This window comes from Arachis stenosperma, chromosome 9 (assembly GCF_014773155.1).
Source record: "Arachis stenosperma cultivar V10309 chromosome 9, arast.V10309.gnm1.PFL2, whole genome shotgun sequence".
Taxonomy (NCBI): domain Eukaryota; kingdom Viridiplantae; phylum Streptophyta; class Magnoliopsida; order Fabales; family Fabaceae; genus Arachis; species Arachis stenosperma.
In genome coordinates this window covers 9,244,743-9,271,122 of record NC_080385.1, presented here as the reverse complement: position 1 = coordinate 9,271,122, position 26,380 = coordinate 9,244,743, and the positions used below count along the sequence as shown (strand labels likewise).

The 26,380-nt window shown below is 32.0% G+C and overlaps 1 protein-coding gene and 2 long non-coding RNA genes across 9 annotated transcripts; 2 read left to right on the top strand and 1 right to left on the bottom strand.

Annotated features, from left to right (window-relative positions):
* Positions 1-252: 252 nt before the first annotated feature.
* LOC130951205 (uncharacterized) lies at positions 253-3,808 on the bottom strand. 6 transcript variants are annotated; one of them, XR_009073876.1, is made up of 8 exons: positions 3,513-3,808; positions 3,046-3,180; positions 2,262-2,377; positions 1,704-1,796; positions 1,425-1,474; positions 1,261-1,344; positions 610-798; positions 253-508 (listed from the first exon to the last, which is right to left on the bottom strand). It is a non-coding gene; the product is annotated as an uncharacterized LOC130951205 (long non-coding RNA). The 6 variants fall into 6 exon arrangements; XR_009073875.1 differs by having other exon boundaries at positions 610-794; XR_009073872.1 differs by having other exon boundaries at positions 610-682.
* Positions 3,809-11,726: 7,918 nt separating this feature from the next.
* Positions 11,727-17,971, top strand: LOC130950972 (uncharacterized). Its single transcript, XR_009073786.1, has 5 exons — positions 11,727-11,811; positions 12,613-12,706; positions 16,945-17,262; positions 17,355-17,484; positions 17,573-17,971. It is a non-coding gene; the product is annotated as an uncharacterized LOC130950972 (long non-coding RNA).
* Positions 17,972-22,363: 4,392 nt separating this feature from the next.
* On the top strand, positions 22,364-24,840 carry LOC130950971 (pollen-specific leucine-rich repeat extensin-like protein 1). 2 transcript variants are annotated; one of them, XM_057879576.1, is made up of 4 exons: positions 22,364-22,482; positions 22,582-22,660; positions 23,029-23,319; positions 24,274-24,840. In XM_057879576.1, exons 1-4 carry the CDS (start codon positions 22,477-22,479, stop codon positions 24,618-24,620), a joined length of 723 nt encoding a protein of 240 aa, XP_057735559.1. In that variant the 5' UTR covers positions 22,364-22,476; the 3' UTR covers positions 24,621-24,840. The 2 variants fall into 2 exon arrangements, with proteins under 2 accessions (XP_057735559.1, XP_057735560.1); XM_057879577.1 differs by lacking the exon at positions 22,364-22,482 and having other exon boundaries at positions 22,594-22,653.
* Positions 24,841-26,380: the final 1,540 nt, after the last annotated feature.

Below are 26,380 nucleotides of genomic sequence, written 5' to 3'. Positions count from 1 at the left end.
TTTAGATATATCAGCACGCTTTTTTTGTTGGCACACTTTCATCTCTTGCCACACTTTTGAAGTGTGCCGATTAGGTTGGTTTTGGATACACTTTGAAAGCGTACCGATAGAGCACATACAGTCATGCTTCAAAAGCGTGGCTTGCCAGCTAAAATTTTTTGCCACGCTTTCCTTTATCAAATTAAAAAAAAGGAGAAAATTAGAAGGTATAAAAATTGATTTTTTATTAATTTATATGAATTATTTACATGCTATAATTATAATTAAAAAATTACAATATTTTCACAAAACTAATAATTGAATTAGGACAAAATAAGTTCATCATTAGAACTTAGGAGATCATTAAAACTATCAAATTTGTGGCCAATTTGCAACCATCACAGTACAGATTTAATCAGCTGAATCTTCATTGAGAAGTGGTGATTCAGCAATGGTTATGTGCCTGAACTCTTCCTTCATAAGAAATCAAAGTGCCACCCTTCAGATCAGCCAATGTTTTGGGAGTCACCTGCATAGCAGGCACAAAAAAATATAAGTAAATTAATCAAAATCATGTGAGGTCTAGAGCTCAAAGTAAATTAATCGAATTGCAGTAGACAAATCACATACCAAAAACAACGAAAGTTGTTCAACTGAGCTCCAAAGTGCAGTTAATTGGCCATAGATTCATATCCTTCTGAATCTGAATACCATCCAAAATAAAGGCCAAGCAAAGAGAGGACCGTAAACTAACCGCAACTTGGATAACAATTAAATCAAGAAAAGTCATCCCATCACGAACTTCAATGACAGATCTGCCTTACATTTATACATAAATTAAGACGTACATACATGCCATGGAACAATGTGATGTAATATATGAAAAAATAGTTTCCATGATTCCTTTTAATTTCCAAACCCTTTAATAAACAGAAAAGGCTTGAATATCTAAATAAACACATTAAAAAGCTTAATGGAAATATATTAAAAACATGATTCCTACTTGTCTAAGCTAATGCTTAAAATAGTTTTGTATAGATAATGGTAAAAACAGTAGCATAACAAGAAAATGCTTTAAAATCACTACAAAAGCAACAGATACCAACTAAATAGAGAAATAAAAAAGCAGTTCAAAAGTTCGAAATTATTACTACCAATACAAGAGCCTTTATTTGTCATGAATTGAACTGATTAATTTTCTTTCGGAAGATATTCATTTCACCATCTTCAAATCAGCATTGCTCAAGGATAAATCAGCTCAATTATCGTCACACATCTCACCTGTACAGTGCATGTTCTGAACATCATGTCAAGACCAAGGGAACCAACTTTGGGCATGTAATTCCTCATGATATCATATCTTCCCTGAGCCATCAAGATCCAGTCAAAAAGCAAGTAATTAAAGCACTAAACATAAGAAAGAAGAATGGTCACTGTTCAATTACCATATCAAATAGGCCCAACTATTTTGCCTCCCTTAATATGAGTTGCTAAGCTATGAAGAAAAGGCGGGTTATCAATGGTGATTAAGGAATCAATTAGTAATCTCTTGTATAAAGATATTTCAGGAATAAAAGCTTATATGCCCTAAAACTTGAACTAGCAAGGTAAAAGTCATTCTATCATGTTACACAATGTGAATTTATGGTGGAACAAGTATATACATTTCTAAATCTACTCAGCCAGTTCATGCACTTAAAAAGATGGGGAGAAAGAGAAACTACCTTCAGCATTATAGGTATGTCTTTGATTCCCCACTTTGGCTGGAAGCCAATCCCCAAAAATCCAATGCCCATTTCCTCTGCAACAGCTTTAACCTAGACATACAAGTTTTCAGAAATAATTAATAGACCTGAAAGAAATATCAAGGTCACTTACTTGGTTACAAGAAAATCAAACACAATGAACTAAACAAAACATGTGGCTCAGTGGCTGTCAATTATGTTACAATAAAAACAATGCATAGTTAAGATGACAACAGCCAAAAAAATATTAGGTCAATTTCTCCAATGAAATAACAGCAGATTACTTTAGATGTATCCCATAACAAGAATGCACAAAAATGAAGTAGTTATTAGTGAAAAGGTTTCTACAAAATTGAGTTATAGACTTATAGCTAGTCAAGCTTGGGGCTTGTTTGACCGTGCTTGCAGTTTTTTGTTTTTTTTTAAGAAAAATTAATGAACTTGTTAATAAAACATCATTCAAAGCTGTAACAAAAATGAAGATGGCAATTAATTAAAACAAATAAAAGAGTACAATAATAAGTCAAGTTACTTTACCTATGGCTCTCAATATAGAATGAATGCTTGTAGCTTAGCAACCACACCGTCCTCGAAGCTGTGACTTGGTCCAGCTACAAATCTTAACACCAGTCTACGAACTAATAATTTTATACCTGTGCAAATTGGCAGTGAACATCAATAAACTAATATGGATCCATTCTAGTTTGCTTACTTCCCTAAACCAATAATTTACATGAAGCAAGTTTCTGCACATCATTATTAGAGCTAATTACTATTCTTTTTCGACCCTAATAGGCACTCGCTTCCATTTTGAATGACCATCTTCTTAGAATATTACTTGTTTTGGAAGGTTTATATGCTACAAAAGCAACCAACAGTGTCAAATGCATGATGTATCACAACATCAACAAACCAAATTAGCCACAGAGCTCTTTACAGTCCTCATTACTAATTTACCTACTTTGTGGAGACTTTTCTTTTCTATAGAAAAATGTAATTAATTGACCATTCATGGATAGTGTGTGTTTTTATTTTACACATGCATATAATCTATATGAAATGAAATGGAATAGAATATGATTAATCGAAGGAAATAGAATAAGATGATACAATTATTTGTATGAAGAAATAAGTCTCTTAAAAATTTTTAAATTCTCAAATTAGTCTATTAAGGTAGTAAGCAATATAACCTGGAAAAATTCAAAAACTAATTTAATAATAAAAATTTAATGAAAATTAAAATATCCGATAAAATATTCCTTTAAAAATTAATTTAGGCTATTACTTTTGTTAGTGAAGATAGTAAACACCAAATTTTTACCTTATGTTGTTTATACTTTTCACGTATAGCATTCAGGAAACTGGCTTTGGTGTTGAGCTACAAATCTACAAGTGCAAGAACAACAGTTTCAAGATCTGAGGCTTTGTAGTTTGTATAGTGCTCCAGGGTTAGATTCTGCAAAATTAAAACATGAATTTAACTAACTAATAATTATCAGAACAAAGCAAGGGGAGACCAAGCAGAACCTAAAATATTAAACAAAGAAGGAAACAAAGACACACGGAGCAATAACATTGCTGCACAAACGTTCACTTTCAGCGAATTAGCTGCTACTGCAAAGAACTTCAGACAGGAGTGCCTAATTAGGGAAAGTGGATTTGGTAGGGTTTATAGAGGACATACCAAATGCAAAGGAGTGACACCTTCTCTTTCTGTTAATTAGTCCAAAATAGAGAAGAAATAAATAGAGACACAGAGAAACAGAGAATCAGGGAAGAAAGAATTACCAGTGTTTATGGTGCTGATTGAGGGAGAGACCACTGAGACAGAGACAGAGGGTTGGGTTTGCGAGTAGAAGGCCACGCCGATGCCTGGGCACGTCGAGAGACTGATTGAGAGAGAGACCACTGAGGCAGAGACAGAGGGTTGGGTTTGCGAGACAGAGGATTGGGTTTGCGAGGGTTTGCGACCGTTCGAGTAGGGTGCGAGAGACCGTTGATGATGCCAGGGTTGGGTGCGATAGAGAAAGGGCTGGGTGTGACGGTTGTAACACCCTAACTACCAAAGCTCACGCTTCCGGCTGCGCGACTCTGATAGCTCGGACATTACGACGACACTTTTACTATTTAATACTAAAATATGAGCCTGTTTAAAACTTTAAACCGCAAATACCGTTCCCAAAAATACTTTCGTTCGATAACGTACATCCAAAGAAACCATACAAATTACGAAAACTCATAAAGAGTACATCCATATATATATACATACATATATATAAATAATATTACAGACATTAACCAATACAATTCCTATCCCTCTTATAGAATATATCAAGATAAAGGCGAGGGTACAATAACTAATAATCCAAAGCAATACAGAACATCACAACAATAACTAATAAGTTCTTCGTAACTTCTGCGCCCATATCCTGAAAGGGGAAAAATGTAAGGGGTGAGAACATCATCCTCGAAAGGGTTCTCAGTAGAGGGTTTTTGGGAATTACTGTAATAGGATACATGAAGATAAACCGTACCAGTGATTAATAACCATCTTATGCCTCTTTTCAAAAACAACAGTTTACAATAAAATAAAGTCAGAAATCTTTTCTGGAAGAGGAACTGTTCAATTCTCAAAACATCAAAGCATTTCAAAAAGGTTTATATATACTGAATCAAAATAACCTTTCATATCTTATTCCAAACCAGAACCACAAAACCGAAATCAACCATCGGTCCACCTCATTCAACCACGGCCCTAGGCCCAAACAATCCAACCACAACCAGTCCACCACAATCCAACAAAGTTCCAGATGCAAACACAAGTAGGAAGATGCAAACACAAACAAACAGTTATTGCAAGTAGAACAATTAGCAGTTAATCTCATAGGCAAACCAAGTACAATATGCATACCCAAACAATGTCACATAGATGCATATGATGCATGCCTGTCCCTAGTGGCTGATGATATCATCTGTCGGTTATATAGCCAACCCGACACGTCCTGGTAGCTAACCATGGACAGAAACACCCCTTGCGGAGCAAGTAGGTTTGAGCTACAACCTCCTTGCTACTACCCGCTCAGCCCAGAGCCAGTGGAACAACCACTACTGCGGCTACTACCCAGGCGGGTGTTTAACAGCTCAACCTGGAGCCAGTGGAACAACCACTACTGCGGCTACTACCCAGGCGTCACAATCTCTGACCTGGAGCAAGTGGGACGAACCACAACCCTTGCTACTACCCAGGTATCTCAAGCATTAACCCGGAGCAAGCGGGACAAACCACAACCCTTGCTACTGCCCAGGTATCTCAAGCATATATTCATTCAGTTCTAACCATGGATCAACATCCATCTCAGCCATCCGGCTTAAATTCATAATTCATAGTCAGCCTTACGGCCCACAACTCATTCGGCAATCAGCCATAAAACAATACCATACACAACTATTCCGGCTCACGGTTCAATCCAGAACCAGCCAATATTCACAATCATACACAGCCTTTTCGGCCCATAACAAAACAGCACTTCCATATTTCACATCATCAAATTCATAAAACCGGCATTTAAGCCATAAATCACTTTTCTCAAGCCATTTCACTTTGAAATCAAATTTCAACTCTTTTCAGCCTTGGCTTTAAAGGATCTCATTTCTCAAATCATCTCAGGCTCATAATCCAAATTTTACTCAAAGTGAATTCCCTTTTTAAAACAAAGCCACTCTCGGCATTCTCTTTCCAAAACTTCCAAAACCATGGCAAGTTAAGGATTTATTTCAAAGCATTCAAAATCACCCATCCAACAATGGAATTTTTATAACAAAAGTTTCTCGGCAGAGTCCCAAGTCTTTAGGGAAGGTCAACTTATATAAATTCCTTGAAATTCATTGAAACTCTTAAAATCATAAATCCTCGGTTCAAGTAAATAAAACTGAATTTATTATAAAACCGATCATACAAAATCACAAGTTCCAACCCGGTCCAAAAATCAACTCATTTGAAACGGAACCGGTTCATTCAAATCAAACCACTTTCAGGTTTCTTTTTGGAATCCATTTTTCCAACTCTTCCAAAATGCCTCAAAATTAATTTCTCAATCAAAAGTCTAGGTTCCTTTAAAAATCACTAAAAACTCCTTTTTATATTGAAATCAATATTAAAGTATCATTCTTTCCTTCAGTGATTCAAACGGTAAAAATAGTTCAGTTCTAAATAAGCCGAACTCAATGTATAAGGTTCATCAAATAAATTAAGCTTGAAAACATAAATAGCCTTTTAATAAATCAAATAACACAATTTCTCAAATCCAACCCTTTTTAAATAACCTTACAAACAAGTGTAGGATTTTGTAGAAATTTCGGCAGCACCTCCCCTAAAACTTGGACTTTTGCCACCCGGTTCGGGTCCCAACTAAACCATTTCTCATTCCTTTTCAACAGCTCAAAACCAGTGATCAATTTAAAGCAAGCTAAATCCACAATCGCCTCAGTGGCGTATCTCAAGGAAATCATTTCAAAATCAACTCAATATCAATCAATATAACTCATTTCCAAAGCTTTAAAGAAACGGTTCAATAATAAATCATTTGTCCAAAACCAAATCAATTAAAATAAACCAGGCTGAATTCAAAAGTGCATTCGACCTTTCAAATCATCAAAATAATTATCTCAAATCAAATCAATCCTCAACGAATTAAACTCGGATTCAAATCTTTAAAGAATCAACTTCAAACATTACATTTCACAAGCCGCACAACAATTCAGCCAAACCAACATCCATAATCATTCGAGTCAATCAAATAATACATAAGGCAGATACAATCACTAAATACACAATATCTCACATCAGTATCCATATGTAATAATTCCAATACATAAAACATAGTTTTTGGAAAGCGCCCCTACCTCAAAACGCCAAAATCATAATCCAAACGTGTCAACTGAACTCATTTCGCTCTGCCTGAAATCACCGGCAATCAGAACCCGACTCGGCTTGCTCTCTCTCGAAAGCAGAGACAGCTACAAGCGGCATAAGCAAACCAGATTCTAACTCCTAAAACCATTAACATCGCACATACTTTATTACACGGAACAGAGAACTAACGCAGGGCTTTCGAAAATCAAAATACTCACTGAAATAACAAAATGAAGCAGCCGCAGCTCCTTATCAACCCGGCAGTGGCTTCGTCAGTAACCCCAAGTGACAAACGCGAGCAAAAACACCGGTGACGGTTACTGTAACAACCACGCGGCGTCAACAACCTTTCCGGAATTCCAACAGAACAGAAACCAAACTCAAAAATCTTACCGGCGGTGGAACACGGTGGCAGCAGGGTCTCAAGTGGCAGAAGCTCAGCCCGGAGCTCCGGCGGCCATGGCGGCAGATTCTGACAGCACGGCAGCAAGGGTGGGGGACCACCCACCATCACCGCGTCTCATCTTCTCCCGCTACTAATAAGGACAGCAACCACCGTAGCAACCCAGCCTCAGCAGCGGCTTCCAACGGCAACAGCGGCGCGCTCAACCCAGAACCCGAATGGAGCACAGTAGGAGCGACGGCCATGAGTGACAGTGACGCGAGCCTCGATGGTGGGAGGAAGTGATGGCGACTGAGCACGGTGGCTACCCTCCTCACGGCGCGTCTCTCTCTCGCGCGAATGGCGACGGCGCGGCTAGGAGTGACGGTGTGACGAACAGAGGCGGCGGCACGGCGTGGACCCGGTGGTGATGAAGGCTGGAAGGTGGGGCGAGGCTGGACGGCAACCCAGCAGTGGCAGCTCCGTCTCGCGCGCCCTGTCTCGCGCTTTCTCTTCTGCTCGTGACTATGGTCCACGGCTTCGTCTCCTTCGACGGCAACACGACGGCGCGGCGGCAGTGATGCCCGCCGGCGCCGTCCTTCCTCTTCCCATCTCCACTTCTCTGATCTCCCGTTTCCCTCCTCCCTTTCTTCGTTTCTTTCTTTCTTTTGTGAGGAACGTGGTATGTGTGGGTTAGCATAGGGGCTACAGCTGCTGCTGAATTAGGAACAAGGAAAGGTTTCAGCTGCAGCTGGGGAATGGGGAGCAACGGGTAACCGGGTAGGGTTTTAGGGTTAGGGTTTTATTTTCAAAAATTAGGGTTAAGGGCATTATGGTAATTTCACATAAAATTGGAAATAATATAGTAATTAGAAATAAATTCTAATCCAACAAAATTGATGTATAGAAATACTATTTGCTCCTCCGTTTTATAAATTACTTTCAATAAAAAGCCCAAATCAAATAATTAAAAATAATATAATTAATTTTCTCATTTTTCAAAAATAGCAGTATTAATATTTAAAATATTACTTATCTAATCCAAATCATGTAAAACCCCTATTATTTCATAATAGCCAAAATTTATAATCTAAATATAGAAAATAACCCAATAATTATAAAATTGGATAAAGATCATAACTCGTCTCAATTTCAACAAATCAAAACTTGCCTTAATTATCTTTAATAAAATAATTTCTGAAATTAAGGTTATAAATAACTATATGATTTGAGACTTACTCATAAAAATACTTTTCAAAGATTCTGGGTCTTACAACGGTTAGATGAACATTGGTGCGACGGCGAGCTGGGTGGTGCGATAGTCATCGCGATCTGTAGTGATGAACTTGGTTCGACGATCATCGCGATCTGCAGTGATGAACTTGGTGCGACGGCTTGCTGATGGGTATGACGGCGGCTTGCTTCATCGCAATAGTTATCTTAGGTTTAAAGTGAATTTGGGGATAAATTAAAAGTGAAGTGTGTATGTAGTATGCGCTGTTATCACTTAGAAAGTTAACTTAGAAAAAAGTTAAGTGTGAAAAGTAGGGGTGGGAAATTAAATTTTGGTACACATATCGATACGCTTTTGCAGGGTGCCTAATTACACACAGCATATTGGCACGCTTTAAAAATGTCACTGTTAGAAGACAAATTAGCCACGCTTTTAAAGCGTGCCGATTTCTCTCTATGGCCATATTTTTAAAGCGTGGCAAAAAAACGTGGGCAAAACACAAATTAGTAGTCACCCACGTAAAAGCGTGCCGGTTTTTCTCTATGGCCATGCTTTTTAAGTGTGGCAAAAAAACGTGGCTAAATCATAAATCAGTGGTCACCTTTGCAAAAACGTGGCCACTGACCACTCTTGGGCACACTTTAAAATCGTGGCAAAAAAAAGTGTGTCGATAGGCCTTTTTCCTTGTGGCGTATGGATCCACACGTGAGACATTTTGGGAATTATGATTGTGATCTTGACGCACCAAACTTGTTTGAAAGAATGGTAAATCTGACAATGATTTTGTATAGCACAAACATCGTTTAAGTTATTTATGTATATGTTGGTGAATACAATCTCTATCATCTTCCAATTTAACATGTAGGTTATAACTTTATCAAAAATAGCTCAGGATATTCAAAATGCTGATCCAAATGTTGTTGCTGTTTCTCAAACAGCTTCAATTAAAGGTTCATTCAGATAGGTTAGTTGTTGCCTTTTTGTGGAAAGCAAGTAGTTCATTCAAGGTTTAATTACTTTAAAATTCTCTATAGTTTCATTGAACTTCCATATTGGATATTAAGCAGCTTTTTTTTTTTGGATACTATTATAAGACTAATACTAAAACTAATATTTATATTTATATGCATGAAAGAATATTTTACATTTATTTTTAATTATTTCATATTTGTGAGTTATACATGTCTTCATCTCTTTTCATTGAATCATTGTTTCAATTTCATTATTTTTGAGTTATACATGTCTACATCTCTTTTCATATTTCACTTCAATTATCTCAGTTCTAGATCAGAAATAATAAGAAAGAATATCTCACTCTCACCATTCCTTTCTAGGCTGGGTACTTGTGGTATGATTACATTTACAAGTTGGACAAGGTCAATTAATATTATAACAAGATGCACCCCCTACACTTCATGGATACCAATTACGTGAGTATTATCTATTTTCCTTTTGCCATTGTCATTCTTTCAGTTTCCATTATTTCCTTTTCATTATTATGGAAGCGTGTTACATGCCTTGGCTATGGTTCGAGTTCAGGCAAGAGTAAGGGCTCCCAGAAATCAAGTAATGAGAAGAAGCAACATGAAGCTACAATGAAAAGGGAGATATTGATATTTTTTATCCCAATGCATTTTATAACTACTTTGGTTATGAGAGATTTATATGACTAATTCATTTTGAATTCTACTAATGTAATACTATTTTTTATTGAATAATTTTTTTAAATGGTATTCACATATTTTTGTTAATGTTTTTTTATTATTTTTGGAATGCATTAGAGTACATGTAAAAGTACATACCTGATTTTTTTTTATATAATTTGATAAGGATATAACCACATTTTAAAAGCGTGACAATAGGTCCATGTATCTTCGACTATTGACACGCTTCAAAAACGTAGCCATATCTTTTACTATTGGCACGCTTTAAAAGCGTAGCTAAAGGGTATACATACGGCCATGCTTTTAAACATAGCAACGGATAAAGCGTGCCAATAGATCGAGAAAAGCGTGGCGATAGAATAACCGATACGCTTGCAGATGTAACTCTTTCAAAAACGTGCCGTAGTTCAAAAAGCGTGGCAAAAAGCTATCAGCACGCTTCTTCGCAATTTTTAGCACGATTTAAAAGCGTGGCAAACAGTTTATTTTCTTGTAGTGCAATTCTAATAGAAAGGATACAATGATACTAACAAGAGACACAGCTTATTTCTTATTTTTACTTTTATTATTTTTGTTTAATTTTTCATAATTATATTTTTCTTCTAAAATTTTTGAATCAAAAAATAAAAATAAATTGGACTTTCATAATTTATTCTAATTTATCACTAAATAAAATATAAGAACATTAATTTTTTTGTCTCTATTCTTTGTATTTTATTTTCAGTATCTTGTTCTATTTTCAGAATAAAACACAGTCTATGGAAATAATTTTGTTAAAAAGTTACTTTAAAATTAAATGAATGATTAATGTAAAATTAGAAAGAGAATACCAATTAGAAATCGAACTAAATAGGTCTGAAGGCAATTAATCTTGCTATTACTAAGAAAGGGAATTCATATACGCTTGCTTGCCATTCGTTATTATTGTTAACACATTAACGTTAAACAACTATGTTAATAAGATCTGGATTCCTTGTATACACGGCCGTACAAGTAGTAACAGACAAAAATGTGTATATATATATATATATAACAAGTTATTAAAATGAAGGAATCGCCTCATATTTTAATTTTCGGATGAGGACCAGCTCTTTATTGCCAACAATATGTTAAGTCAACCACATTTACCTATATTTTATATTTATATTGACTTGCCTTCAATCATCTCAATAATGCAGCATTACTTATTCATATAAACAACCGATAACCTCTTTTTTATTTTTTCTTTCTTGTTTTTTTTTTTTTTTGGTGGGACCATAGACAATATATATACACAATGCTATGTCTAGTTGAAAATTTCGTCCATTATAATATTTTAAGGTGGGTTATTGATTTAATTTTGTGAAAAATCTCCAATTAAATTACTCGAATATGTGCGTATTACTTTAACAAATTCTGTTACATATAGAGCTGATGATGGATTGATCCATAGTAGTCCATACAAAGATTACTGACACTTAATTAGATCGTTAATTAAATCACGGTATATAATGATAATAAAAAGAAATGAATAAAACATTTCCGTCAAGTAATTAATATTATCTAACTAACAGCCTAATTTAGCTACCAATTTCATATGCATAACTAATTTGGTCTCCCATCGGTTTTTATGCTAATAGTTGAAAGTGACCTAGTGGCCAAACACCGTACCCTAAGATAGAGAAATCTTCGAAGTCTTCTCATAAATTTAATTTTTCCCAAGTTAACACAAATTAAATTAAATTAAACTTGCTAGGCCTTCTATAGATATAGCTTGATGCGTATATAAACCTATTAAGGTACATACCCACTCAACTCCAAAGCATAGGACAAACATGAGGAACTACTTGTTCTTTTCTCATTGCAAGAGCATAATTTGGCTGTGTGGCTTCTCTCTAAATCAAGCTAACATTAAGGTAAAGATAAAATTTAAACACACAACCTGATGTGGTTTAATTTGCTTTTGCACGTCTGAATTATTTTGCTTCTGGATAATAAGTTCTTTTTTTCTAATATAGAAATTCACCATCCATTAATTGCCAAAGCAGCTAGGCAGCCAAAAATATTTATAAATATCCACAAGCACAGTGAATAATATATAATAAACAATCTCCTTTTTTTATTTTTAACTATAAATTTTAAGAAATAATTTTTTATTTGTTGATTTTTCATATCTTTTAGGAATAAATAAAAATTAAGGTTAAAGTTGGTAAATTTATTTTAGTTCTGTTTATTTTTTAATAGGTGCTTTATTTTGGGTAATTTTTGTTATCCTTTAACTTTTGCTTTTTCATTCTTCGGCCCTTTATTGACTTCTAATTTAGAGGAAATGCTACTTTGAAACACATTTATATACAACGTAACTCTCATAACACGACTCATATACAATCTATTTTGTGCAAATTTTTCATGGGCTATGTGGATGTGCAAAACTTTTTCTATTTTCATGTTTTTACAACGTAAGGAGGTTGTGTGGAATAATTTATAAACTAAAATTTTCAAACTCTTAGAAGTAAGCATTACAAGTATGGTCCATGTAATTTTACACTGCCTCTTAGTGTGTATGCCAAACTTATCGCTTCCTCTATATTCCTATCTGTAGGTGACCGAATTCAAACGAGGTCTTGCTTGTAAATTAAGTATTCACCTTTTATCATTAATTTGAAGATTATTTTATAACATTTGATGAGGTTTATAACTTGTCCTGCATATCTCAGGCCATCACTACAAGGAACGTGCGATTTGGTGGCAGTTTTTGCGAAACCGTCACAAAATGATTTTACAACTTTTGATGGATTGCTAATTTTTAAGGTATCGGTAAATAGATTAGCGATAATTTTCGGTAATTGTCAATATATCTGCCGCTATATCAAATATTGTGGTGATTTGTTTCTGGTCAGTTTATCATTGCTGCCATGTCTTAAGCTAGAATTTGGCAATTAATTGCGGTGGTTTATATCTACTGTTATTTCAACCAAAGAAAATTTTATTATTTGCAGCAGTTCATAGCTGTTGCTAAAATAGCCTTTAAAAAACTCAATAATTTTTCACGAGCAATGCTAGGGGGCCAGCAATTTTTGTGATTGTTAGCCATCAACTAGCCATCAATGATAATTTGATGGTGTGAGATTGATGTGAAATTTCATCCAATGGCTCACCTTCCTCTGCTGGTTACATGCTGGCCAAAATTCAATAAAACTGCTGGCCCCTAGACTTTTCCATTTTTCACATATATTTATGGCCGCTTTTAACTATCGTTATTTTTTATTATTTTTTAAAATTTTGTTGATATATCATGCTATTACTTTTTTTAGATATATTTATTATTTTATACATGAGGTCAATTTTAGCACTTTTAAACTCATCCAATAGATTCAATAAAAAAGAACATATCATGCTTTATAGATGATTTCTAAGAGACACTTATACCAATGGACCGAGTATCTTCATGGATTAACATTATAAAAAAACGCTAAATACTGTTGGATTTAGCGATGGATGTTAGCGGCGAGTTTATCAGTGGATTATCAACGGATTTAGTAATAAATTCATTGGATGAAAAAGTTACCGTCGGATTCGAGTTTTCGACAGAATAATAAGAGAAAAAATTGGCACGAACATTACCGGCGGATAGATTTGCCAGTAACCTTAATTAGTCCAACGCTACATTTTGGTCACTTGCAAAGTGTTACCGTTAGATTTATCCGTCGGTAATCTTGTCCTAAATTCGAATCGCAAACCCTCTCCCCCTTGTTTTCAAATTACACACACTCTCTCACCTATTTCTCTCTCTCACTACAAGAAAGTCGTCAGATACTTTTGAATTTAGCGGCAGAATAAATTCAACGATATAAACCTCGCCGGTAACTATTTACCGGCAGATTTTCTCATCCACCGCTAAGATATAAACTTTTAATTAGCAAAATTTTGGAGCTTGTTACAATTGAATTCCCCCTAGTAAATCCAACGGTAATATATTATTTATTATTAATAATTAAATTAATAGTTACCGGCAGATTTAACCGACGATAAACTTAAATTTTATCGTTTTTGAAAAAGTTATTTGAAAATTCAATATATAATTTTAAATATTTAAATTTAATAATTTTTAAATTCACAAAATTCAATTAAGCAGAAAAATCAGATTTGAAATGCACCAAACCCTCAATTACAAAAATTGAACCAAAATTAAACCAGAAATCGAAAGAGCAATACTGATGAGCATTATAGATTAGGCTATACTAATACTACTATATTACATAAAGAATCAACCATACCAAACTAATTATGATATTAAGGCTATTATTGGTTCTAAGATTGCAGAAAAGAGTTAAACAACTCCCAAAACTAACAACTCCCAAAACTAATCAAACACAGAGTTCCTTACTACTATATTTGTAAATTGTATACACTATATAGGCTCGAGACAAAAACATGAAATCCATATGAGATTGAAACTACAGCACAATGTCTCCTAATCTCGAGTCCATTGTACATAGACTTTATGGGATGGGTAAAAAAATTTGAAACATTTTTTGGAGACAAGATCAGAACCAGAATGATAAAATTATGAGCAACACCCTTAGACATGTTATCATATTGCTTCTCTTCAATATCAGAGTGTCCAAAATTCAGTTAATCTTTCTCCTAATTTGATGAGAACTCGATCAACCAAATTCGATTACAAAAAATAATTATTCTTTATTCCTTTTGTGGTAATCAATTATATGAACATAAAGACATAGGATGGAACTGAAATTGAAATTTTCAAATTTATATCAAACATGAAATTACAATTGACTAGAGATTTGAAAAAACAAAAAAGGGATACTTATATAACATACTTGCTTGTTACATAGACCTAGAGAAGCTTACAGTATATGCTTACACTACAAGAAAAACGTTGAGTATCGTCGGATTTAATGTCATACATTATCGTCGGCTTTACCAACAGATTTAACGATGGTTTTGACATGAAATTTGTTGAGCCAAACAGTTATCGATGGATTCCAGTTTTCGACGGTAAATTTGTTAGTAATACTTGGAGGGAAAATTGGGGAAATAGGCGTGAAATGTTCCTTGGGATTTACTGTGGGAGAAAGTCGTCGGTAAACCCATCTTAGTAAAATGCTGTGTTTTGGTCATTCGCAATGAGTTACTGTTGGATTTATCCGCCGGTAAATCTGACGGTAATAAGTCCTAAAATTCAAAGCGCGAATGCCTCTCCCCTTCGATTCAAAACTACTCTCTCTCTCTCTCTCTCTCTCTCTCTCTCTCTCTCTCTCTCTCTAACCCCTCTTTTCCCTTTCTCTCTCTATCCGCATCTCAACCCTACCAATGCCGTCAACCCCGCTGCCACATCTCCATTGCAGTCACCGTTGCGAACCCTAGCCTCCGTTGCAGCCACCGCTCTTCTCACGGCTGACAAGTGTTATTTTTTGTGTTTCCAACTTTGTCATCAGCCGCCAGGTCTAGCTTCGTCGTCGTCCACTAGGTCCAAGTTAGTGAGGTTCGCACCAATTTTTATTATCTTAAATCTAATTTGTATATTGTTCTACTATTGTTCTACTATTTTTTTTTTCTAAAAATATTTTTGTTTAAAAGAAGAATATGGGTTGATTTTAGGTTAAGATTTTGTGTTGATGAATGATTATAGAGATTAGAAAAAATATGCTGCATTATTTGAACTGTTAGTAATTAGTGATATTTTCATTTTTTGTTCTTTCTTCATCTTAAATTTGTTGATGATTGCAACCTTACATCATGACATGCAGAGTGCAGTTTTAATTTCATATTTCTTGAAAAAAAATCGTTGAAATTTGAAATGGACCATCCATCCATCCATTTTGAGCTACCCATTTTCCAAGATGTATTAACATAATACTAGCATTATGTATAACATTACAACTAAGTCTAAATTGCTAATGTTTGCAAGAAAAATGTGTTATCTGAAAGTGCCTGTTGTGTGTGGCAATGGTATTTAATTATCTAAGTCTATGGGTGTTTTTGGTTGCGGGTAAAAATGCAGTGAAATTCCTATAAAGAAAATGGGCTAAAAATTTTTCATGGATGAGTTTCAGTGTGTAGATTTTACCTACAAAGCTCATCCATGGAGATTTTTACTATCAAACCGAACCTAACTTATCTAGTTCCTTTCAATTTGCAATAGTTTTACCATGTTATACTTTCTTTCTTGCTGCATTCATCCATTGCTTTAATCATGTGTAGTTTCAAAGCCACGTTCTTATCATTCAGTCCAACAATTTTTATATTTAGTAGACAAGTTCTGTCTTTTTATTCTGCGCAATATTATCAATAACTTCATCAATTCAAAATAACCATTTTCATGCTCCTCTCTTTTATTTGGTCATCAAAGATTTTACAATGTTCTTCTTTAATTGAAATTTCATTTCCACTTCAAGTGACAAATATAATAATATGAAATCACATGTGCAAGCTTCAGTATCAATGTTAAAAGAGCTCAATACTTTATTCCATAAGTTGATTTGTTGCTGCTGTTTGTGAAATTCTTTTGATCAGCTTATACTTACTATTAGAAAATAGTATTAATAAGCTTATAATTAATCTTTGTCTAATTCTTATTGTTAATTAGACTTCATACCTCTCTCGTATTTGAAAAGTATTTTAGAATTTAGCACTTTCTCTGTGGATCAGATCTTGAATCTTTTACCTTTTTGGCCTGCTCACCCATGTTCTCATTATTGCAAGGCCTTTTAACTTTTGCCTATCTAATCTTTCTATTTTAGCATGGTTGTTGTTCCACTGATTGATTGTGATGAAATGTGAAAGAGGTCTTGTTACTTGTTATTTTTGATCAACTGGTAATTAGTATTTTTTATTGAACCAAATAATTTATTGTGTGTTGACTGATGTTGTGGGTTGAGATTAGTTGGATTTGTGAGAACCGTAAAGGTAGTTATATGTCTAATTTTAGAGGAGCTTATGTCCAATTTTTTCAGAAAATTTTGTTGAATGATTTATGTAGTTAATATGCTCTGAATAGTGTTAATAATACATTCTTTTTGCAGACATGATGACAAGTAGCAGAGGTAGACCGAGTAGGTCTCGAGATCGTGGTAAAAGGAGAGTTTCCACCGAATCTCCTGCGACTATTCAGTCCTTGTCCTCTACTCCGACTACCCCGTTGATCATTGTGACGCCATAGGTGGGTCTAGCATACCAACAGTTCATAGTCCCAAACCTGAAATACGTGCCTCCTTCTGCTACGCCCCCTGCATATCTAGTGACAAAGCTCACAGTAGGTGATTCCTCTAGTTCCCCCAGCAGGATGTACCTCCACCACCGCCTGTCATCCGGATGAGAATTTGGCTTGATGCCATACAGGCGTGAGTACATACACTTTTTTTAATCTTAAGTTTGTTAATCGTAAGTTTATGTGTTCTATGTGTTTATTAATGTTATATTTTTTCTCTGATAGGTTTGCTCCAAACCCCAATGCTTGCACACATAAGATCTCCGAAGTCATTAAGTCGATGTACGACCACCTGTGGCTGACCTACACGCAGATCCCGGCTGAGACCAAATATCGATGGTTTCATAAGTGTACGGTAAGAACCCAATAATGTTGAATTAATCAATTATATTTGAACTGTATTTTATTCTGACTAACTAATATTATTGAATCACTTTGTGCAGTTGAAATTCATATGGGATGCAGAGTATAATATCATTATCATGAAGATCTATGACAAGAGACAGCTAAACGACTTCAGCAGATAATGAGCGATGTTCGTAAGGGATGCGACCACCGAACGTCGTAGATTTGTCCAGCCATCCAGAAGGAACTGAAGGCCTATTTTAAGAATGATGAGGGGTTCAAGCGTCATGGTCTGATAAACATTGCTAATAGAGTTTTGCCTAGGTTGTCGAAGTATATAGGTAGGTTGGTGACCTTCATGAAGACGAAGAACAGACTGGTAAAAATTTTGTCATTATTTAATTTTTTAGTAATTACTTGAATTAGTTGGTTAATTTTTTTCATTTATTTTATTTTTTCGGTTTCTAGCTTGGAACTTCTGATGAAAGAACTTTGTATTGCTATCCCCTTCTTTCAGCCACTTACATCTTGATTTTTCTTCCAAAAACTTTCTTCTTTCGATAGCTTATTTTCTAATTTTTTTTCTCTACCTCTAACACCTCTGGCCTACCAAAATAACCCCGATGTCCTCAACTATTCCAACATAAAATTTAGTTCTTCAATTATTTTCTTAGAGTTGGATTTGTTATGTTGCTACCACTCCACTAGACGGTGTCTACAATACCTCAATTTCTGTGCCAAAATATACATAGGTGAGTCATTAACTTTTATACTCTAAACTTCTGCTATCAATGTCCTTATATCCTCATCTCACACCACCGTTCCTAAAATTTAAATCTTCATTTAATAGACCTTATTGAAGGAACCGAATCAAGTAAGAGAGGAGCATAATCCGAACCATTCTTCGATAATCTTCTTATCACCACATCTAATAAGTCTCCCTCCAAGTCATTCTAGCCATAAAACGATCATGCCTCTCTCTAATTAACATCTCTCTAGCCCTCCTATTTGACCATGTAAATCGTTGTCCTATCATCTCAAAATCAACCAATTGATTATCGTCAGTGATAGACCCAGAAAATTTTAAGAGTGGGGACAAAATTATATATACTAAAATAAATTTTGTTAAATATTATTAATTATATGGAGATATAAAAATTAAAAAGAGTTAGTAAAGACTTTCATTCTTAAAATACTATTTATTATATATAATTTATAAAATAATATTTTTTTATTTCTAAAACTTGAACTTAAAATATTTTAATCAAATTATATACACTAGTATTTATAATTTGAAACTAGAATTATATATAAATACTAAAAAAATTAAATCTGTATATAAAATAACAGAAACATAATTCACAATTTTTTCTTTCTTTCTTTTTAAAATAATTAAATTTGTTATATATTTTTTAATTTAATTTTGATATAATATTAGATGAAAGATTTTATGCATTTGTTTAATTATATATTGTAATTAAAATATTTTTCTATTATTATTTCTAAAAATAAAAAATATCTTCTAAATTAATAAATTAATCAATTCATTTTTAAAATTTTATATGTAACATAGGTACATGTAATAGAACAAAAGATAAAAAATAAGTAATAAAAATAAATAAATCAAGAATAAAATAAAATATATAAAGTCACGAAAAAAATAAAATATTAGATTAATACTTAAACTATAATTGTTTGAATTAAAATTTACAATTGAAAATATCAAAAAGAAAAACAATGAAATTAGAAGATACATAGAATCATGGAGAGCTATATAAATAAAAAATAAAAAATTTAAAATTTATTTTTTGATGAAGAGAAGATGACCACTAGACAAGAAATAGAAAAAAAATTGAAAATGTAAAAATAAGAAGAGGGTTTAAGAGAATAAAAGAGTGATAATACAAGAATTAAATTTGATTAGGTTAAATAATAATAAAAATGATAGAAAAATAAAAAAATGAATTTAAAATTCTAACTAATTGAATTTAATTTATTTGTAGTGAGGTCATTTAAAATTTAAAACGGGAACATATTATATATAACTATATTTTATAAAAACAAATTAAAAACACCGTGGGGCAAGTGTCCCCTCATTGTTACTATTGGGTCCGTCCCTGATTATCGTCAATAAAACTATTAAAATTTTTAATAGAGCCATCAGATCTCATATTTCCTTTCTCTTTTTCTTCATAATTTGTAATTACATTAAAGTCACCTAAAATGATAAAGCTACTTTCAAATAGTTAAAGTCGAGAAAAGAATTTTTCAAATAGATTGTTTTGAGTCGGCTTATTAGTACTCAAATCAATTCTAACTAATTTCCAACTTATATTCTTATTCTCATCTTTAACCGAAATAATTATGAAAAAAAAATTAAAATAGAATGTATACTTTCACATAATCTTTTTATGTTAGAGCTATTTTTTTTATGTTCCATTTGAATCCACTAGTATAAAATTTTGATATTTGCATTATCTAACTTTACGTTCTATCATTTGGGATTGATTTTTAATGTATGTCATTTGACTCATGAATGAATTCAATTTTTCATTATGTAAGAAAATTTTATTTTATTAAAAAATGAGTATAATTGTTAGTTGAAAATTAAATACGTCAAATAGCAAGTGTCTTAGAAAAGTGACTTAACGGAGTGATTTTAATATTTTACTAGTGGTTGCTAAAAACTGTCATTAAATGCTTTGGTGACACCCCAATTAGCAATGGTTATCTAATCATCGCGAAAAATTTTAGCGCCAGTTAAAATTATTGCTAAGCAGTGAAAAGTCTGAAAACAAATGTCGTTAAACTCTTGTTTTGCTGTAGTTGATATGAGAAATAAATTTAAAAGAAGATTTAAATATTTTATTAATTTCTATAATTTTACAAAATTTATAATTAAAATTTTATATTTTTTATTGAATTCTTACACTGTTTTTAATTTTATAACTAGATTTTTGTTAGTGTAAAAAATATTTGAGTTAATGAAATATTTTTTAACAAATTAAAAGTACACATAAATTAAATCTTTGATCACATATTTTTTTTGAAAAAATATTTTACTAATTTTAATATTTTTTAACATAAAAATGATTTAATTATAAAATAAAAAATGGTGTAAAAATTTATTAAAAAAAATAAAAAATTTTAATTATAAATTTGATAAAATTATAGGGACTAACAAAATAATTAAATCTTAAAAAAATTATCAATTACAAAACTACATATAAATAGGTTAAGTTATATACTAGGTTATGATCATCAATTAATTTTTTAGGCAACACGAAAATTTTAAATTTTTGAAGATTGCAAATTTAAAGAGAGAAAATGTGAACAGAAGAGAACCCAATACTATAAAGGAGCCACTTAGATAAAGATGTCAAAAATATCTTTTTTTAAAGATGTTTTTTAAAAATTAAAATTTAACACATATAATTAATTAAATTGTATTATTTTTTATTAAAAATTAGACCGAACAAATCGGTTTAACAAAAAAAATTAATAAATTAAATTTTGAATTAGTATAAATTAATATTTTTTATAAAAAATTACTACAATATTCTTATTATAAAACACAACTAAAATATTCCTATTTTATATATATATATATATATATATATATATATATATATATATATATTAATTTTGAAAACTTTAAATTCTAACCCTTTAAGGACAAAGAAGAAAAAGGCTAGAATTTAGAATTTTTAAAATTAATATATATAATAAAGTATTTTAGTCATTTTATATAATAGGAGTATTGTAGTTATTTTTTATAAAAAAATATTAATTTAGACCAATTCAAAATTTGATTAACTATTTTTTGGTCAAATTAATTTATCTGACCTAATTTTGACAAAAATAACACAATTTAAATAATTATATGTGTTAAATTTTAATTATTAAAAAATATCTTTAAAAAAAGACGTTTGATGCATCTTTATGGGAGCATCCCCATACCATAATTGAATTTCTTTGTCCCTTCATTGGTTTCTCCGTCAACTAATTCTCTGTTTCTTATTATGGAAATTATAAATCAATTCAATATATGCTTTTTTTATCTTCTCAAACTCTCCTTTAATATAACTAATTCCGTGCTTGACCAACAGCTTTTCTTACAACTTGTATCAACATCAAATTGTAATTACTTAATTCTACTAATAATAATGCTTAAGATGCGCAATGCTCTTGTTTCTCCGTCTTTTGTCAGATTCTGCTTTTTTTTTTTTTAAATGAATAAAAGCAACTTTTTCCCGAAATTTTAACCAAATGGACACATTAGCGTGACGAATAATATATATCTTATTATAAGTAGTAGCTCATACTAGTTTCATTTGTTTAATATTTAATTTCATGCTCCATCAATATTTCATTCCAATCTTTGAAAGTGACTCACTGTCTAACCAGTGTAACAGCAATATTCCAAGCAATCTTCATAAAAACTTGTCATCACTACGGGCTTGTTTGGGTGAGGTTCTAAGAAAAGATCTTTTTTCGAGTTATCTTTTTTTAAAAAATCTTATGAAAAAGTAAAAATAAATTTATGTTTGGGTATCTCATGTAAAAAGATCTTTTTATTTATCAATTATGTTTGGGTATAACAATATAAAAGTAATTTTTTGTTTATTTATTATATGAAAAACATCTTTTTTTAAAGAAAAAAGATCTTTTAAAAAAAGATGTAAATTACAGCTTCTCAAAAAAGATATTTTTCTGATTTTCCTAGTACTTTTACTTTTACTATTAGAAATTTGCCAAACACACTAAAAAATAAAAAAAAGATCTTTTTTCAATAAAAAAAAGATATTTTTTTATCAAAATAATGGCGCCCAAACAAGGATTACGTCTTTCTCGTGTTCCTTCTCTTCTTTGCATTCAAGTAACAACAAAACAAGGCATCTATCTATACTCAAGTCTCTCTCTCTTGCTATTTATATTTAGTGGTGCAAGCTCTCTCAGCACGAATTCAAGGCTACTTACTTATCTCAATTAAGCCAACATTATGAAGGTAAGAATCTAATTAATCAACAATGTTTCGTTCTTTTCTTCTCAATAATTATGTGTTTCAATTACTATATATATTAATGGTAATTAAATTTATATGCAGCAAAAGGTAGTTATAAAGATCCAAATGCATTGTGATAAATGCAGAAATAAGGCCCTGAAAACTGCTGCAGAGGTACAAGGTCAATATCTTTTACCAATCCACTTTAGTTTAGTTTACATTTTATCAAAGCAATTAGTATAATTTTGGCCATTAAAAGTGGATATCAAATTTAGATATAAAATAACTCATTTGTATTGGTAGAGTAGTCAGTTCACTCATCCGTTTAAGCAAATATTAGAAGTTCAAATCTCAATTTATGTATACAATAATTTATTATTAACTAGCGATAGATATTTAAATAGAATTCAAATTTTGATAAATTACTCATTGACCTATAAGACTCTTGATAAACCAAAATTTAGATATAAAATAGCATTTATAGAGATATCATGTGGTATTGAAGGATTGATTTTAGATATTTAACTTGTTTTTGGAACGAATTGTCAGGGGTGACTATGGTGTCACTTGAAGGGGATGAGAAAGATCGCGTGGTGGTGATCGGAGACAACATCAACACAATTTACCTGATCAACCAACTGAACAAAAAGTTCAAGTGCGTAACGGTTGTGAGCATCGAAGAGGTGAAGAAGAAGCAAGAGGGAAAGAAGGATGAAAAGAAGGATGATAAAAAGAAGGATGATAAGAAGGATGAAAAGAAGAAGGAAGAGAAGCCATTCTGTGCTGTTCTGTGTCTCCCAGCTCCACCACATGCTCAATGCTCCAACTGCCAACCCAAGTGTGAGCACCTATCATCCACAAATATCTCATTTTTTTTTCCCATAGTATGTCTTATTTTAAGAGTATTTTTTGTGTGAATACTATCACGAAGATTTTACAATTATTTTTATGTAAAGATGAATCTTTTTTATTATTAGATGATGAATTGTAGAGTTTGATTTGATATGCTATAAAAGTATTATTTTTTTTAAGATGTGGCCAAACAAACAAAACACACTTTTAACACAAGACTCTTCATAAAAAGATATTTTTAACATCTTCATTTGAACAGGTGCCTTTTCGTTAACATATCTATTAGTTCAATCTTTTATTTATTATATAGAAAATTCTATGATGTCTAATACACCAGTGTTTAATTTGTCTAAAAATTGAAAGAGATAAAAAAAGTGGATTTCACCTTTTATTGTTATATCACATAATTAAAAACATTTGACATTATAGAACACACTTTATTATATGTGTCAAACTTAATAAGTTTAAGATTGATAAGATAATAAATACTTTATATTTTATCTAAGAATTTTTATAAATTATATATAATAAAATATATTATAAAAAGAAAGTTGTGTATGTATTAAGAATATCTCTCATATTTTAGTATAATTTTTTATTTTTTATTTTTTACTAAATTATCATGTAACTTTAATTTAATTTTCAAAAATTTTGTGATATTAATTGAACCTTTAAAAAAATTGTCAGATTAGTTTATTCTAATAGATAAATTCTACATTTTTTTATTTTGGAGAGATAAATATGACATCAAATAGTCTATGAGAAGAAATGTGAGAGATCAAATATATTTTTTCAAGACTAAATTATTATGACAAACATACTTTTGAGAGATTAAACTGATATGGGAAAGTTTTTTTATGACTAAATTTAGTTATCTTTTTTGTCATAAACTTGTCCCATTCTTTGGTATTCAATGCTGGTATTTGTATCTTCACAAGATAGGCGATCATTGCACGAAGTGTCAAGGGCCAAAGTGTGAATGCAAGTGTGTCCTAATATGCTTCAAGTGCAACAATCCAAAGTGTGATGGAAAATGCAACATTTGCATCAAATGTGAGAGTCCCAAGTGTAGTGGTCACTGTTCTTCCCCTCCCAAGCCTCCTACTAAGCTTGAATCCAAACCGGCAGAGCAACCAAAACCACAGCCACAGCCACAACCGCAACCGGTTTACATTAATTGCCCTCCATGGTGCAATTGTCCAAGGTGCTATGTTGTGCCATGTAATCCCCCAGCTTGCAACTACAGGGTTGTTTATGAATCAAACCCTGATAATTGCTCCATCATGTGATCAATTAATCAACGGGTGCTATGTATGGCTTAATAAGACATTTGTAATTTTCTGATTATTAGTCATTTTTCAGACACATGCACACAAGCACACTCGTTCATTATTCTACCCTTGGTTCGTTTCTTGAAAATTTTCTATGCTGCAAGCATGTTTAATTGAGGAGAGAGATTTGTATGTGCTTCTAAGAATAAACTCGTCACAATAGTAGTGGTCAATTTTATTGCTTTGACATTAATTTTTCCTTTTTAGGGTCACTTGTCTCATGTTTAGAACTAGACATTTGAAACGTGAAATTTCTGAGATTAGAAAATATTTGGTTTAATTACTCTGCAGGTCTTTATAGTTTCACCGAATTTTCAATTAGGTCCATACACTTTTTTTCTTTTCAATTGGGTCCGTATACGTTAATTTTTTTTTTTTCAATTTAGTCATTGTTAACGTTAAACGTTAAAAAAATGTTAGTGAATTGTGAAATTACTTGTATACCCCTAGGGACTTAATTGAAAAGAAAAAAAAGTATAGGGACCTAATTGAAAATTTAGAGAAATTATAAATATTCAATGAAAAATATTCCTATAATCCCTATTTAATAATTCTACGACATAAAAAATATTTCTATAATCCCTTTTATTTTATCACTATCATTTTTTTTATTTATATACAAATTGTACTAAAAATACCATCTCTTTATTTTTTTGACTTTCAAAATAACTTATCTTAAGAATATACAAAAAAAAATGGATAAAATGAAACAGAAAAATAGTAGTAATAAGTATAATATAAAATTCAATGTTCATCACTCAAGTATTTATTATGGCCACATAATGAAAGAACTTACATATGGTATATGGTAACAAGAATCATTGATAGAATAATAACTAAAATTGTTTACAAAAATTGAGTTCTATATAGTTCCTCAAACAAGAGAACCAATTTAGCTCACAAAAACTCAAAAACAAGTATATTGAAGAAATGAATTTTCCTTATGGTAACAAGAACTATCAAAAAGAAATCCCTAAAGGCTGCTTGCTCTAGCATAAACAGATATTCCATCTCCCTTAGATATGATCTTTGCCATTGCAACTGATGCCAAGTGACCCACAGACCGTCGAACACCAAAAGTGAACAGAGAATACAATGCATCCTCACACCGTCTTTGTCACAACAAAATATTTTCCTAGAAGATATGATAAATTGTAATATCAGAAAACACACCAAGATTTTTAATGAAAACCTAAATCAACAACAACAAATAATATCAAATGAATAGCACCAAATCTTAACTAAAAACCAATTCTCAAAAGGTATGTTTTTTTATTCCAATTTTAAGAGTAGTTGGTCCATTGAATGGACAGAAAATCCACATTGCAATGTCTGTGAAAGTTCCACCAAGTGCCGGCTGCACATGAACATAAAGCCTTGCACAAAATTTCTGTACAAAAACTCTTGGTCCATTCAATCTGCAACAACTTAGTTTCAGCTTGTATATACAAAATGATTTGGATGCACACAGCTAACGATGTTCACAGCAAAATTAAATCATATGTCAATTCCCCAATTAACAAAATCCTTGTACATAAATATTTATATTGTAAATCCTAAACCATTATATAAAAAAAAATTTCAAAAATCAATTCAAGAAATAGGTATTCAACTAATGTCATATTTCTAAAAAATTGACATAGGCATAAACATGTTACATCAAATTTTAATTTAAATCATGTCCTTTTAAATCTTTTTTTTCTTTTCGATAATGCCAG

Coding starts and splice junctions, on each gene's coding strand:
- LOC130950971 (XM_057879576.1), top strand. Junction 22,661..23,028: donor AACTGCTGCAGAGGTACAAG/GTCAATATCTTT, acceptor ACGAATTGTCAG/GGGTGACTATGGTGTCACTT. Junction 23,320..24,273: donor CTCCAACTGCCAACCCAAGT/GTGAGCACCTAT, acceptor TTCACAAGATAG/GCGATCATTGCACGAAGTGT.